Source organism: Podarcis gaigeae, assembly GCF_964106915.1.
Source record: "Podarcis gaigeae genome assembly, chromosome: 10".
NCBI lineage: Eukaryota > Metazoa > Chordata > Lepidosauria > Squamata > Lacertidae > Podarcis > Podarcis gaigeae.
Window position 1 is genome coordinate 59742061 of NC_139686.1, and position 16669 is coordinate 59758729.

A 16669-nucleotide genomic window follows, 5' to 3' on the forward strand; every position below is an offset into this window, starting at 1 on the left:
AATCATTGCGACTTGCACTGCAGCGCATTGAGTTCCATTCTAGGGCAATCCGGCTGAACATTAAATGTATTCTGCAGAGAGTGCCGCTTCCCTGGGCTTCTGAAAAATTAGTGCTTTTATGAGTGCTTTTCAATGTGTGTTCCAGTTGTTGTTGTTGTTATCATTATTATTCTTACTATTTATTAAATTTGCATACCACCCTTCATCCGAAGACCTCAGGGCAGTACACAACATAAAAATACAAAACAAGAACATAAAACAAAAACAAAACAATAACCCCCCCTCCCGCAAGCACATTTTTAAAAAAAACCATAGGATGTTAATAGGATGTTAATCAGCTAAAGATTATAGAGAAACATTTCTGCCTGGCACCTAAAGATATGTAATGAAGGTGCCCTTCCCTGTTTTTTCTTGCTTGGGTCAACTTGTAATCTATATGATTCTTATAGTTTATGGGATCGGAATTGACGCGTGTGGGGGATTTCCGAAAGGTGGTGCTTTGCCCTGGATCTTTCGGGTTTTCCTAAAAAGCTCAACAATTATGGGGGTGTCCTGGTTTTTGCTTTTTGAAATATGGCAACCCTAGTGTTGCTCCCATCCCTTCCTTCCCAGACCTCAAAACCGCATACTTGAGGAATTATCCGATGTTATCTTCACCACACCCCTGTGATGAGGTAGCTTGACTGAGAGCAAGTAGGATTGATCTAAGGTCTCTTGGTGGACATCATGATGAAGTCAGGTTTTGAATCTGGTTTCCCTTGTGCAATTCAGTTCTTTACCCCCCAGATGTCTTGCTGGTTGTAAGCTATCGGTAAGGGCTTGCAGAGACATTTGTAAACACCTCTCCCTTGCATTTACATAAAGGATGTCATTTGCGGTTCCATGGTATTGCATTCCAGTTTCCCTCAAGTTTTTATGATGTAAAGCTTGTGTCTCCTGCAAAAGCATCTAAAACATCTCCTAAAAATTGCACATTTCTACATACAGAGACTATCCTTACCCCTAAACCAATATTGCAGGATGCCTGGTGTTGACATTTTTATAAAAGTGAGAAAGGATTTTAATCTTATGCAGCTGTCTGCCTTTTCTTAAATTAGGTGCTCTGAATTCTGAAGGCTGCATACATAATTCCATTTCCAAATGAAAAGACTTTGACAGTTCTTAAACACCGAGACATTAAGGCTGCCCCGGAGCTTACTTCTAAGTAAACATACACAGGATTGTGGTGTGCGTGATATTCCAGCTATTAAATAAAAGTTTTGATAAATTTGGTGAATAAAGGGCATGAAGGAACTGACAACAGAAGATAGGGTTGTGGGCAAGGCTGAAGTTAGTTCCAATTAGTCAAAATATATTGCAAATTTGGGAGAGGGCTATATAAAACAACAACAACAACAGAAGAGGAATAAGTTTTGAATTAATTGTTTGAGGTTGATTAAACTGGCTCGTGAAAGTGTAAAGTAGATAAAGCGAGATAGCATTATTCTTAATTGCCTCATGTTTTCAGAGGATGAGCTATAGAACCAATTAATGCTCTGCTAAGATACATTGCAAAATATGGGAGATGTTAATTTTACAAAAGGCTTTTTCACTTCTAAAACACTGTTGGTGTGATTTGGCCTTTGCAATGTGATTTGGCCAGGGCCGTCTTAAGCATATCTGGTGCCATGGTGCAAAGCTCCCTCCGCCCCCCCGCCCCCCCCGTTTCCCAGAGTTGTCGACCTTTTTTAGGGAGGACGGCACTGCTGTCGGGGTTGGAGAAGGCGGGCAGCAACTGGAGGGCAGCTCCTCTGGAGGTGAAGAGGCGGAGGCTAAACGGGGTGCCTCCCGGCTCAGCTGTACACTTCGTGCCGCGGTGGCCACGCCAGATGGAGACTCCGGGCGCGGTGCTGCTTCAGCGCAGGCGGCATGCCGGAGGCGAGCAAGGGTGGCGAGCTGATGCCGGGAGGTGCCGTGTCCAGTCTCCGCCTCTTCCCTGGCACCCTCCAGAACTTGGCACCCTATGCCATTAGCCTCTATGGGTAAGACGCCCCTGGATTTGGTCTTTGTGATTTGGCCCTGTGCACTCTGGCACAGGGTACATTTAGGTTATAATTTTTAAGCCTTGATAGTAGGTGAGCAGCAAATTTTGGGTGGTCCCAGAACCATAGAACGGTACATTTTCACAGCATTGCTAAGCCCCTTGCTAAGTCAGGTCTCCTACACAACATGTCACCGAGTTGAATGCAGACTGCCACCTATTTAATGTGGCTTGCCATTTCCAGCTTCCCACATTTGCTGCACCAGGCAGGAAGTTTATCAAGCTTGCACTGGGCTATATTTGACTCAAGACTATCAGAAGTTTTGCAGACCTGTTTTAAGTGATACTTTCCAAATTAGCCAACTTCCCACAGAGAATAGGAGGGGACAGTTGCCTTCTGTGCAAATGTCAAAACCGGTTGCTTTCACGTTGCCTCACAACGCCGAGGGCCTTGCTTTGTTGCTCCTGTCATTGATAACAGTTATATTCCAGGAAAGTGTTAGGAAGAAGCACTGAAACCATGACTGAAAACAGTAAGCCCAAAATGAAATCCTCAAAAAATGAACAGGCAGCTAATCCATTATGTTGTGGCTTAGGCCTTGAAATCAATAGCAGCTTAGAGTAGTGTAAGCTTTAAATAGAAGTCGGTTCATAATCTCTTTCATTTCTTCTTCGCTGGTCCATTTTTTTTCTCATGGTAGTATTTTCAAACCTAGAAAAGTGCCTTTGTGAGAGTAAAAACCTAATTTAACCAGTTTTTGACTTCTTCATGACAGGATCCTGAACCTACAGGAATAAGTCCTCAAATTGGTACCAAAGCTGGAGGGACATTCTTAACTATCAGTGGCACAAACCTGGACACTGGCTCTATTCAAGATGTTCAAGTTTACCTCGATAATGTACCCTGTCAAGTGTAAGTATAAGGACTTATAAAGCTGCCTTTCCTCTCTTAGGTGTGGCCATGCCATCTATATTGTAGATTTCTAACCTGTCAGTAGAACTCTCAGGCATCTTAACGTCCTCTGAATTATCCTAGCCCCACCTAAATTGTTTCCCCCATGGGCTGTTTTCTGCAGATGCTGATGATGCAACGGAAACTTAACATTTTCTCTTTCTTTATCTAATGTAATTAGTGTGAGTTCACACTGATTTTGTCCACAGTATATGACTTTAGAATCAAGCAGCCACTTAGATGAACAGCTCTTGGAAGTTCAATCCTCAGGGGAGTCAATTCTCACATTATCCTCCTTTCCCACAAATATATTTTAGTAGGGGCACACTCAGCTAAGGTTCATAGCTCATACTTGATTCGCCATGTGGGCATTGTTCCACAAAACATTACTTATGATCCTTTCAGTGGCCTCACCCCAGTGATAATATCCTGGACAACGTACATATGAAGAACCCCCAACACTGCAGCTGTCCCATACAGGAATCAAACCTGCAACCTTGGTGTTATCAGCACCATGCTGTAACCAACTGAGCTAAAATCTGCCACAGTGCTGTGATTTCAGTCTTAGCTGAGAGATATTCATGGAATCGGCCTTTATTGGATTATTATTCATCACCAAACTTTGAAGAAGACCTGAGCAGCATACATTAGATTGTTCCTTTTTATGTAGCGTGGATTGTGACCCTTCTTGAGAAGGGGTCATACAGTATGGCATGGTCTGAACCATCGATGACTAGTACACAGTTAGCACAGTAAAATGTGAAGTGCAATTGTTGTGATAGGTTCTAGTGCGGTAGTATTGTTGCATTGCCATGAGAGTGCCAAATAGCATTTCAGGAAGCATGTGAACAGATACGGACAAGTCAGCACCTAACACTGAAAACATGTACCAGATTGTAGTGCTCTGAGCAACAGAGCTAGAAAAGTGCTTTAAATTTGTGAAGATCACCTTAAATGTTACAGTCAAAAGACAAGGGAAATGGGTAATTTGTACAGAAGCTGCATATAGTGTTGTCTGCAAGTGTCGAGTTCATTCTGTTACTCTGATGACTTAAATAGGGCTTTACTATTGCACTTTCCTTGTATTTGTTTTGGCTGTGGAGGGTAGGGTTGTCTATGACTGACATGAAATTATTGGAGAGAAATGAAGCTAATTGAGGCATAAAGAAGTATATAGAAGAGTGAAAGCAGGGCTTCCTTTGCTTTTTGCGCTTACTTGGTAAAATACGTCAACATTCAGAAAGGACCACCAGATCCCCTTGGCTAGAGATCTCACTTAAAAATAGGCAAGCTTCCATAGCATTTTGTTTTAGAACCTTAAAGTGAAGGTGGTCCTCAAACATCTGAATGGGACATCAGGGAAAGATGAAAGTCATACAAAGCATTAGGTCAAAACAGTCCAAAACTGTCCTTATCTGGACAGGAACACTCTAATATTGTTGAATATCTGTGTCCTGGCAGCAGAACCTGCAGCCCACATGTTGAGGGACTTTGGAAGAAGACTGGCTGGGAGCACCACTCTGGCAGCCCAACAGCAACAGCCCGGGCATTGAGTTGGCAAAGTCTCGTGATGGGTTGGGCTGTTAACTCATATGCACCAGGCCCCTTAAGGAGATTCCCCCATGGGTTCATTTGGGGAGAGACCAACCCTGACTGGTCTCTTACTAATGCCCCAGCCACTTATGACATTGAAAATGAAACAAAAGTACTACCCTGAGCAAAGGTATCAAAAGAGCTATCTATTGGGGGGGCATGGCTGGGCTATAAGCCCAGAGTCAATTAATCATAGTCACATCACTCCTTTGCTCTCCTGACATCCCCCTTCTCCCCCTTCCCAAATACCCAGCACAAAGGGGTACACTGGTATCTCGGGTTACATATGCTTCAGGTTACATACACTTCAGGTTACAGACTCCGCTAACCCAGAAATAGTACCTCGGGTTAAGAACTTTGCTTCAGGATGAGAACAGAAATCATGCTCTGGCAGCGCGGCGGTAGCAGGAGGCCACATTAGCTAAAGTGGTGCTTCAGGTTAAGAACAGTTTCAGGTTAAGTACGGACCACCGGAACGAATTAAGTACTTAACCCGAGGTACTACTGTACTTGCATTGGATGATAGTGAACTTGGTTTCTCAGATGTTCATGCTTATACACATTCACTGTTTCTCTTACGTAGCCATTATTATTATTATTATTATTATTATTATTTATGTATACCCCGCCCATCTGGCTGAGTTTCCCCAGCCACTCTGGGCGGCTCCCAATCAAGTGTTTAAAAACAATACAGCATTAAATATTAAAAACTTCCCTAAACAGGGCTGCCTTCAGATGTCTTTTAAAAATAGGATAGCTGCTTATTTCCTTGACATCTGATGGGAGGGCATTCCACAGGGTAGGCACCACTACCAAGAAGGCCCTGTGCCTGGTTCCCTGTAACTTGGCTTCTCGCAGTGAGGGAACCGCCAGAAGCCCCTCGGCGCTGGATCTCAGTGTCCAGGCTGAACGATGGGGGTGGAGACACTCCTTCAGGTATACAGGACCAAGGCCGTTTAGGGCTTTAAAGGTCAGCACAGTATATTGAATGTAACCCCATTTTTATATTCTAAATGTTAAACTAAATAATGCTGGTATTCTCTGTGTCACTTGAGGAAATGAAGATGTCGTTTTCCTGTGGGCTGGGGTTCGGGAGGTTGTAGAAGTCATTCTTGATGTGATTTTCCTCTCTCCTTTTTTCTTAATTTAGTATCACATTTGGGCAAGAAATAGTTTGCGTTACTGGACCAAATAGCAAGGAAGGGCCTGTTCCTGTAACAGTACGGCATGGAAGCAATGAAAGAAGGATAGAAAATGAACCGTTTACCTACAGTGAAAACCCTACAGTTAGCAAGATCACACCTGAAGTCAGCATTTGCAGGTAATGAAATATTTCTTTTGTAGGAAAATAAAGTCTTCAACTTTAATGAGCTGAAATTATAAGGTTTCCCCCCTCTCTGCTTTCAATGTAATTATTAGATAACAAGTATCCTGGGTCTAAGCAATCACAATAAATGTAGCATAATTGTATATTTCTTCTAAAACAGAAGTCATCACCTTCAAGAAAGGCAGAGCTCTCTTTTGTTTAAGAATAATGTATCAAATTAATAAGATGTTCATGACTTTCTTCCTACTCCACTTGAAACAGATTAAGGGTTACAGTCAACTTAACCCTACTCCAAGAAAGACCCATTAATGAACCCATTTAAAATGTCTTTGAACTTCACCAAGTCTACTCTGAGTAGACATTAGGAGAACAATGGGATACATGGTTTTATTTGTGCTTTTATATTTTAGCGGAGGTCGAAATATTACTGTCGTTGGAGCTGGTTTTGATATTATCCAGCATTTCTCTGTGAAAGTTATATTTAAGCCTTTTGTCGAGAGATCATCAAGGAAGAGGAGGAAGAGGCAGACAGAGGAGGAACAAAAGGTAACCATCGTCTCTTCTTTGTACTGAAATACAGTGTGGGCAGTATTTTATTCATTTATTAAATTTCTATAGCACCCTGCATCCAAAGATCACAGGCTCATTCTCATGTTGCTACCCTCCAGGCCTCTCATGGAAGAGACACAGGGTCCCAGTCAGTTCATACTGAAACTGTACCTAATCCAAAAACCCTTGAAATTTCTCTTTGTTAGTTTTAGTGGATTCAGTAGTTGGTCAAGAACTTTAGGGTTTAATTAATAGGTTTTGAGTGGCATAATTGGAAGAGGGTGAGTCCTTGGGGCACAAATTGCCACTTGCAAGCCCTGCAGGGCTCACACCAATCAGGGAGGAAGCTAAGGAAAATGTTTATGTGGCACTCTTGCAGATTTCCCCTCCATTTCCCTCCTATTAATTCCTGTAAGAAGGAAATTTGCTGTGCCCGCTCCAAGGCTGGGATAGTTTCCTTCGCCGCTGGAAATATGTTAAAGGAACCAAGGGGATTTTTGATCTTTCTGCTGTTGATGCTTTTTTCCTGCTTTAGTCACATTATTAATTGTAATTTTAATGTTTTGAATAGTTTTTTCCCCTGTATGAGCCCCTATATAACATGATCTGATATGTAGTAAGCCAAGGGACAGCAAACTTTTTCAGCAGGGGGCCAGTCCACTGTCCCTCAGACCTTGTGGGGGGCCGGGCTATATTGGGGGGTGGGGTGAACATATTCCTATGCCCCACAAATAACCCAGAGATGCATTTTAAATAAAAGCACAAATTCTGCTCATGTAAAAACACTAGGCAGGCCGCACAAATAACCCAGAGATGCATTTTAAATAAAAGGACACATTCTACTTATCTAAAAAGACACTGATTCCTGGACCGTCCGCAGGCCGGATATAGAAGGCGATTGGGACGGATCTGGCCCCCGGGCCTTAGTTTGCCTACCCATGCAGTAAACTCACACATTAGTATGCAAAGGTTAATTTGGAATAAGCACTGACACTGCATAAAACTACAAGTGAAATTCACAGTTTATGGTGTAAAAATGATTAGCAAAATTACCGTATTTTTCGCCCTATAGGATGCACTTTTTCCCCTCCAAAAATGAAGGGGAAATGTGTGCGCGTCCTATGGGGCGAATGCAGGCTTTCGCTGAAGCCTGGAGAGCGAGAGGCGTTGGTGCGCACCGACACCTCACGCTCTCCTGGCTCCAGGAAGCTATCCGCAAGCCTTGCACGCGGCAGCCTGCAGCACAGGGCGCCCTCCGGAGGACGCCCCGTGCTTCGCGCAGGTGTCGGCAAGCCTTGCGTGCCAGGGGGCGCATGGGGCACCCTGAAGCAGAGCGCCCATGGTGCCGGGCAGACATCTGCAGCGTGGGGAGCCTTGTGGGAGTTCCCGCAGGGCTTCCCATGCTGCGGATAGCAGCCTGCCGCCCGACGCGCGGGGTGGCCTCAAACAGAGCACCCCTCGCGCCGGGCAGACATCGGCCAGCCCCACAAGCTCGGGGAACAGCGGGGAGATGCAGCACCGCCATCCCACTGTTCCCCGACCTGGTTTTGGGGGGGAAATAAAGGGGGGAAATTCCTTTATTCCCCCCCCCAAAAAAAGTAGGTGCATCCTATGGGATGGAGCGTCCTATGGGACGAAAAATACGGTAATTGTGTCAAAGATGGCAAGAATGGAGTCCAGTTAAACTTAATATTCTGTTAAGTTTATACACTGGGATACACCTATGATCATCCATCCTAAAACAATGCATATGAAGTAGTGCATGCTTTTTACCAATTCGATAGACACAGAGATGAATTACCAGTGCTGCAGTAGCAAAAATACCAACTTTCGAAAAAGGACTAAAGTGTATGAGATTGCAAGAGAGAGGTGACAGCTTGCACATTGAATTTGCTTGTATATGTGTGAGACAAGGAGGGAGGGAAGAATAAAGAAAAAATGTAAAAATTTACCTGCCAGTGATCACCAATACTTGTTTGTTTGTTTGTTTGTTTGTTTGTTTAGTTTGAAGGAAAAACCATCTCAAAGATCAATGACACCACTCTAGTCTTCTTATCACCACCGGTGCTGGAGGACCCAGAAAATTACAGAATTACTGTGGTTCTCCAAATGGATGGTCATCAGGTGGGAAAAGACTTTCAATATGTTGCTGATCCAACCTTTGAAAACTTCACTGACGGTGTCAAAAAACAAGTCAATAAACTTATTCACGCAAAGGTAAGTGTGTCAGGAAAATGACCTCTCCCAGTGTGCTTTGCCATTTCATATTTGCATTTGGCGCTTTCTTTCCTAATTGTGTTAATCTGATGCAAACGGTTGACTGGAATAATTCCAAACACTGTTTTCAAAGACTAGTATTGTCTGAATGTGAGGAGCATAAATTCCTTTTTTTTTGTGCTACTTTGGGGGCGGGGGGGAAGAGACCTGTCTTTGCCTGCTGACATATGCCTCTAAAGGTTTCTTGTCAGTGGGGTTTCCTCTTGCTGAAATCAAGAATTGAGTCCTTATCAGCAAGTTCTCCTGACATTATTTGACCTTATTTATACCCCCTGTTGCCACCAGGGGATGATATTGGATATTGTAAATCTAGGCCGGCACTCTCGTTGCCCTGCAGGAACAGCTTCCATGAACAAGGCTTACGGATTTGTCTCAGAACGTCAGCTACCCTGAGGGTATTTCCTCTTCCACATCGATATAAAATCCAGCTGTTTGGTTTTCAGATAGAACTGTGCGAAACATGAATGTATTAATCATGAAAGCTTTTATCCTTTTCCTTCCCTCTCCTCCCCTCCGCTCCCAGACACCACGAAGCGAGCTGATAGCTAAGATGGCTTAGTGTTTCTGTGTTTCTGTCTAGGGCAGTAATCTCAACAAAGCTATGACGTTGGAAGAGGCGCGAGCATTTGTGGGAGAGGAGCCCTGCGTCATCAAAACCCTGACGGAGAACGATTTGTACTGTGAGCCACCTGAAGTGCAGCCCCCGCCCAAGAGAAGGCAGAAGAGAGATACGGTTAATAACCTGCCAGAATTCAGCGTAGGTCACATTTATCTGTCTTTTTAACAACACATATAAGGTGTGCGGCACAGAGGGCATCTTGTTTTGAAGTGGCAATAATAAAGAGCCTTCTTTTACGCATGATTTGTGCTTCCAAAGAGCACGGCCAGAAGAAAACCATCCTCCAGTTTGCCACTCTTTGCCTAGAAACAAAATGTGTGAAAGCAAATGTTAGCTTTCTTTTGCTAGGGCCTAGGCTGTACTGGTACTTAAATGTGCATCGACCTAGATCAGTGTTTGCCAAACTTGGGTCTCCAGCAGCTTTTGGACTACAATTCCCATCATCCCTGACCACTGTTCTTGATACTTAGGGATGATGGGAGTTATAGTCCAAAAACAGCTGTAGAGGAGACCCAAGTTTGGGAAACTCTGGTCTAGATTCAGGGCCACCCTACCAACACAAGCAACCCCAAGCAGCAGCTTAAGGAAGCAGTACTTTTGGAGGAGTCAGTGAAACGTGTGATCTGGGAAATGCACCCCAGGGAACTGCGGTCTTATTTATTGAAAGAACGAAGTTATGAACCACTCACCATTCACAAATATTGTGGTGATATCCAAAAAAGAAAATTACGAAGTTAAAACAATAAAAACACATTCAATCCATCTGAGATACAGTGCCACAACTTAATGTTTACAGCAGACGTAGTCAGTGTGGAGCCTTGAGGATGCTTGCGGACAGTTAGCTCCCAGCATCCCTGACCATTAGCCATGATGGCTGGAGGCTAATGAAGATGGAGTCCAATAACATCTAGAAGGCCCCATGTTGCTACTCCTGGTGTATTGGGACATGGTTGGTGCCGTGGTATAAACCACTGAGCCTCCTGGGCTTGTTGATCAGAAGGTCGGCAGTTCAAACCCACACAACAGGGTGAGCTCCCGTTGCTCTGTCCCAGCTCCTGTCAACCTAGCAGTTCGAAAGCATACCAGTGCAAGTAGATAAATAGGTACTGCTGCAGTGGGAAGGTAAGTGGCGATTCCGAGCTCCCTGGTTTCTGTCAGGGTGTTCCGTTGCACCAGAAGCCATTTAGTCATGCTGGCCACATGACCCGGAAAGCTGTCTGTGGACAAACGCCGGCTTCATTGGCCTGAAAGACAGTCTTACTCCTGGTGTGCAGGAGTGACCAGATCCCCTTGCTATTGTCTTTTAGATATCTAGTCAACATACATTTGTTTTTTAAAACATTTGGATTGATCTAATCATTTTGTTGCTGGTCTTGTGTTTGATTTTGATTGTGTATTTAGTATTTAAGTCTGGGTTAAATTCTGCAACTTTATAGAGTTGAAAGCTTTGTAGGCGACAGTCGGATTTAGGTAGGGTAATACAAAGTGAAGGACTAAGTAAACCTGCACACCCATCTGAGGCCTTGCTCCGCTTTCAGTTGGCTGCGATGCAGGAGCAGGCCTTCTTAAAGGCAGTCAGCCATGGCAGAACCCCCTTCCCTAGAGAGGTCCAGTTAGCTTCCTCTTTTGGGGGAGAATATAAAGACTCTCTTTTGTGATTTCCATGCATTTAATCTTCCCTATGTTTATAATCTCCTACTGTAGTTTTGCCATATTTTATTTTGACCTCTATCATTCTCTCTCCCCTTGCTGCCGTTGTCATCAACGTTATGCTCCTGGTTTTGGTTGTATTGGTGTTACTGTTATTTTATTTCTGTGTTTTAATTTAGAAGCCACTTTGGGTGTCCCTTTAAGCCTGAAAGGTGGGGTAGAAATTTCTAATTAAACCTGATGTTTTATGCTGGGCAATCCCTTCACTGTCGTTTGTGTTTGAGCTATCCTTACCCACTGGCCTGCCTTCATCCTCTCCCATTTTGATGATTTTGAATTGTTAGCATGTAGTAAGGATTACCGTATTTTTCGGTCTATAAGACGCACCAGACCACAAGACGCACCTAGTTTTTGGAGAAGGAAAACAAGAAAAAAAAATATTCTGAATCTCAGAAGCCAGAACAGCAAAAGGGACCGCTGCGCAGTGAAAGCAGCAATCCCTCTTGCTGTTCTGGCTTCTGGGATAGCTGCGCAGCCTGCATTCGCTCCATAAGACGCACACACATTTCCCCTTACTTTTTAGGAGGGAAAAAGTGAGTCTTATAGAGCAAATAATACGGTAATTAGTTAGGCTGCAAACCTCAGCCCATTTACCTGGGGGTAAACGCCTGATTGTATTCAGTAGAACTTACTTCTGAGTAGACATGGTTAGGATAATGCTGTAAGCAAGTTAACCTGGCACTCATAATACTGTTTAAGGTTGGACTTTATCTATCCTACATTTGAATATATTATGCTCTTTGGATATATCTGGGAATGTAAGCCCAGTTGTTCCGGGGAACGGGGAACAAAGGGGCATAGATCTAAAACATCATAGCGCATAATAAAATAATGCTGTCTGATTATTAACTTACAAAGTGCACTTATTTTATCTAGGTGAAATTTGGCTTCAAAGAATGGATCCTAGGAAGAGTGGAGTATACCCAAGTGAGTGACATACCACTAGGCTTGATCTTGCCATTGGTATTAATTCCCATGGTGGCTATTATCATCATCTCAATCTTCTGCTACAGGTAAGATGTGGTTATCAGTCATCAGATAATATTGAAATGCCGGAGGCAAAAGCTGATGGTTAAGAGAAATATGAAGAAAATTATTTGTGGTGATTCCCAGTGTTCACACATGCGGTTCTGTGTGAAATAGAATATCACAATGCTTCAGGGCTTTTTTTTCAACCCTCACTGATGCTAATCATCCTATGTCTTGGAGCGGTACATATGTGCAATCAAAGATATATTCTAAGCAGGATGTGGGGAACATAGATGTGGTTAGCATTTCTTTCTGCCGGTTTTTGAAGGTTTCTAAATATTAAGATGAGTGGTTTACTTTGCATTTTTGGTACATGTCATGATGTACATCTTTAGTCAAAGCAAAGGCAGATGATTTTTTTCTAACATGGTATTGAAAACAACAAAAGGTCATTTCAGTGGTACCTCAGGTTACATACGCTTCAGGTTACATACTCCGCTAACCCAGAAATAGTGCTTCAGGTTAAGAACTTTGCTTCAGGTTGAGAACAGAAATCGTGCTCTGGTGGCGCGGCAGCAGCAGGAGGCCCCATTAGCTAAAGGGGTGCTTCAGGTTAAGAACAGTTTCAGGTTAAGTACGGACCTCCGGAACAAATTAAGTACTTAACCGGAGGTACCACTGAATTCAGGAATCTTTCCTGGGCGGGAATCTATGATGACCTTGGGTCTGAGATCTTTATAATGTATATTTTTGCAAGGAGAGGCGTTGTTTCATATCTGAGTTATCTTACGAAAGACCAGAAAAATGAGTGGAGGTTATCAAATCTGTTTCAATTGCAGAAACCCAGAATATGAGTCACACAACTGAAAACTCCACAGGTTCTGTGTTTCTGTGCAGTGTCTGAACACATTTGCACCCTACAGGATACTCCAGTGTTTCTTGTTCACAACTAGTACCCCATGCTCAAAATTGTGTGTTTTCCTTCTGAATGAATACGTGTTAGAAAAACATATTCAGGGGGGGGGGACCTAACTTTGTAGAGGGTATTCTGAGTGCTTGTTACAGCAATGACTTTTAAATTGCAACTTGCACATGACTAATGTTGAAAGGCTGCAACTAACCTGAGCATTAAGAACGGTATTGATAAAGCACACAGCCATTAGTCCATGTTCATAAACAACTGTGGAACAGGCCAGCAGCAATTATTACTCAACTTCATTCAACAGTTAATAGTTTTCTTTTGAATAAAATCCATTCTTTGAGGTAAATTTTTAAACAATCCTGGCTGCAGTAAAATCAATAAAGCCTTGTTAATTTTGTGCCAGCTTAAATTTCAGCCTATTGTTTTCTTTTCTTCTCCCCCACCCCTCTGCCTTCTCAGTTTTAAAAGATCAGGAGGAAAAAGACTGCGCATCAGAAGATCCCTCTGGCCTTTTGCATGGCTGTGTTGTAAAATGATTTATTTTTACAGCCTGTAACTTTTCTGTACTCTCTGTTTCTATTCCTTATAGACGGCAAAGCGAACAAGCAGAACGAGAATACGAAAAAATTAAATCACAACTTGAAGGCTTGGAGGAAAGCGTCAGAGACCGGTGCAAAAAGGAATTTACAGGTATGACTTATACCTAATTTCTTGTGGGGCCTCCGGAGAAATCACAAGATGTGTCAAAATGCTGCCACTGTCTGCCTTAAACTGCCTTCTGAGGATATGCAGGAGGTGCAACCGTTCTAGATTACAGCGTGTTGACATGTGCATTGCATAGTCATGTGGCAATTAAACGCAAAGGCCGTCAAAAAGAGAATACATAAAAGGAACCGACGGGGTTTAATTTTAATGTAAAAGTAAAAGAAGTACCTGGAACTAAATTGGCAACAGGGAGAAATAGTCAGGCCTCTTTCGCCCTGAAGATGTTCCTACTATAACGCAGTTTGCGGCAGCAGTGTGGAGTGGGGTGGCAGATGAAGGAGCAATATGCTGAAACAGGGTACAAATGGCCAAAACATTTTATTGGCTGCTGGTCACATCGTTTGCCTAGGCATTAGACAAGGTTCCAGTCCTCAGGCAGTCTATAACTACTGAACTGGCACAACCACGCTAACACGCTAGAAAAACATTGTTGGGAGTAGTAGGAATCTTGGGCTCGCCACTTCACAAACAGATACCATGGTCCTGTCCTGGAATTTGGGGGTACGGTAGATGTGCCAGCTGTCAAACTGGGATGGGGCCTTGAATTGTCACCCTAATCCCAGTGGGGAGCAAGGGAGTCCATCTTTGCTTACTCCTGTGGGGGCCTCTAATTGCCCTGAGCGAGAAGTTGTGCCAGAAGTACAGACCAATGTACAGTGGTGCCCCGTAAGACGAATGCCTCGCAAGACGGAAAACTCGCTAGACAAAAGGGTTTTCCGTTTTGGAGGCCCTTCGCAAAATGAATTTCCTATGGACTTGCTTCGCAGGTCCTGCGGGTTTTTTCCCCTTTCCCTCCTTTTTCTAAGCCGCTAAGCCACTTATCCGCTAAGCCGCTAATGGCACTAATCCGATAAGCCGTCAATGGGCTTGCTTCGCAAGACGAAAAAACCGTTAGACAAAGAGACTCGCAGAACGGATTCTTTTCATCTTGCGAGGCACCACTGTAGTTAAGCCATAGACCTGACTTAGCTGCGAGGAAGGCAGAAATCCTGCATTGCTAAGATAAGGCACACAGATATGAGTAAAATTCCTTTCCAACCCCATCAACTGGTAGCTAACAGCAGCCTAGCTTTTCTACTTTGTTTTTTCCTCCTCCCACCACTCCTTTGTATAACAACTTACCAGATGTCAAACTTTTGAGACATTTTGGTTAGTCCCAGTAAAGGTATTGCCCAACTCTGGATTTTGGAGGGTTTCCCCCCACCCTTATGGACCAGTACAGCTAACTGCTTTTGCATCTTCTGCCAGCTCCTGTTTTTGGCCTGCTCCCTGTCCTAAAAATTGATCCTGATTCTCCAGCTCTGTCCTTTTCCTTCAGTTCTGACTGGTTCACCAGACTGAGTTTGACTTGTAGCTTGATGAGGACTTGCCAAAAAGGACCAGTGCTCACTGGTTATGTGACAGCCTGCTCTCTGACCATAGGGAATGTTTACAAAACAAAGAAAAGGGGGGTAAATGAAAAATATTGCTGAGACAACAAGTTGATTGACTCTGAGTATTGGTCAGTCAAGAAACCAGAAGCCCTCTGTTCTGTGCTTTTGTAAGGTGACAAAGTCATTCATCCTCTCCTGTGTCAAAACTTAAAGGCTCTTTGATCAACCTGATGTGTTGTCAGTGATAACGGATGAACTATTTAACCTCCTTCCTTCCTGCCAATAGCCTAGTTGTACTTGCATATTGATCTTTGCTCCTTCATGCACTGTTCTATCTGCCATTTATATTTTAAAATGATAAAAAGAGAAACTTCAGACTTAACTGGAATAGCAGCTAAGTCCCAACCCCAAATAAACGGACTAGCCTCTGAACTGTTCTCTCAGTTGCTTTATTAGGGACGGATTTTTAAACGAATTTCAAGCCTTATAATCTGACTGTTTTTCGCATTTGCTTCCCTTAACTAACATTTGTTAGAGATGCAATTTGGCTCAAATGCTACAGTTCTTAAAAGAGAGAACCTTGGTTTAAAAAAAATCATAGCAGCTGCATAAAAATCCACTATTCGTTATTAGACCTTCTTCATATTGAAAGAAAAATGAGAGCTTTTCATTGCCCTCTCATTTCCGAGCATTATGCATTCCTGCCATATCTTCATATGAACACTTTTGGGTGAAACCATCTTTTTGTAATCTTACCAAACCCATTAACATTGCTGTTCATGCTAAGACACCTTTAATCTTCTCTTTTTAACTTCTGCTCAGTCTTGGACACTAAAAATCTCATGAAGCAGTTTACCTTGGTGTGCACGATATTCATGTGTGTACACAGTAACAAATTCATTGAATGCTGACCCACGAATTCCTGATAAAATATGTTTTGTGGTTATAAATTGTCAGTGTTCTGTTTCTTTACATATCCTTGTACTTGATTCGCCGATATTCATGTAGCACGTAGTAATGTAGTTTGCAATAAAAATGAAATTGTAACAGCCCTGGAATGAACTTTCAGCCTGTTAGAAATTCCACAGTTTAAAATGATGCAATAGTTAAAAACAACACAGAACAGCCTGCGGGAATAGCTTTGTGAAAGTGCAGTGTTTTTATATCCAGTGAGGGGACCAGATGCATCCCTGTATCAAGGTCATTCCATACTATGTATGACATTATGAAGAAAGGTTGGTCTGTGCCCTTACTGCCATCAACTCTGTAAAGTTGGGGGCCACATTTCCTTCTGGACAACGTTCTGAGAGCCACATGGCAATGATGAATGGGACCAGAGGCAAAATGGGTAGAGCATCAAACATCAATGTTATCTTTGTACAGTGGGCTAGAGTCTACATATTCTCACAAACTCCTCTCTGCCCTCCATCCTGACACACATCATCTGAGTGCAAGGACACATTCTAACCAAGCAACAACCCTTGGGGTGCAAAGCAACACCAGTGAGAGGTGAGGCCTCAGAAAATGTCCAAGAGGACACTGGGCCCCCAGGCCTGAGGTTCCCTGCATAGAATAGGATGCAGAACATGGCTT

At 43.2% G+C, this 16669-nt stretch overlaps 1 protein-coding gene across 2 annotated transcripts in view; it reads left to right on the forward strand.

Moving 5' to 3' along the window:
* The window catches only part of PLXNB2 (plexin B2), a 330952-nt gene that overhangs the window by 280863 nt on the left and 33420 nt on the right, over positions 1–16669 (forward strand). For both annotated transcript variants that reach the window (XM_083698890.1, XM_083698891.1), the window contains exons 18-24: positions 2797–2933; positions 5716–5886; positions 6303–6438; positions 8446–8658; positions 9299–9475; positions 11924–12060; positions 13528–13628. In XM_083698890.1, coding sequence (XP_083555016.1) covers positions 2797–2933; positions 5716–5886; positions 6303–6438; positions 8446–8658; positions 9299–9475; positions 11924–12060; positions 13528–13628 — 1072 coding nt within the window. The remainder of the gene's footprint in view (positions 1–2796; positions 2934–5715; positions 5887–6302; positions 6439–8445; positions 8659–9298; positions 9476–11923; positions 12061–13527; positions 13629–16669) is intronic.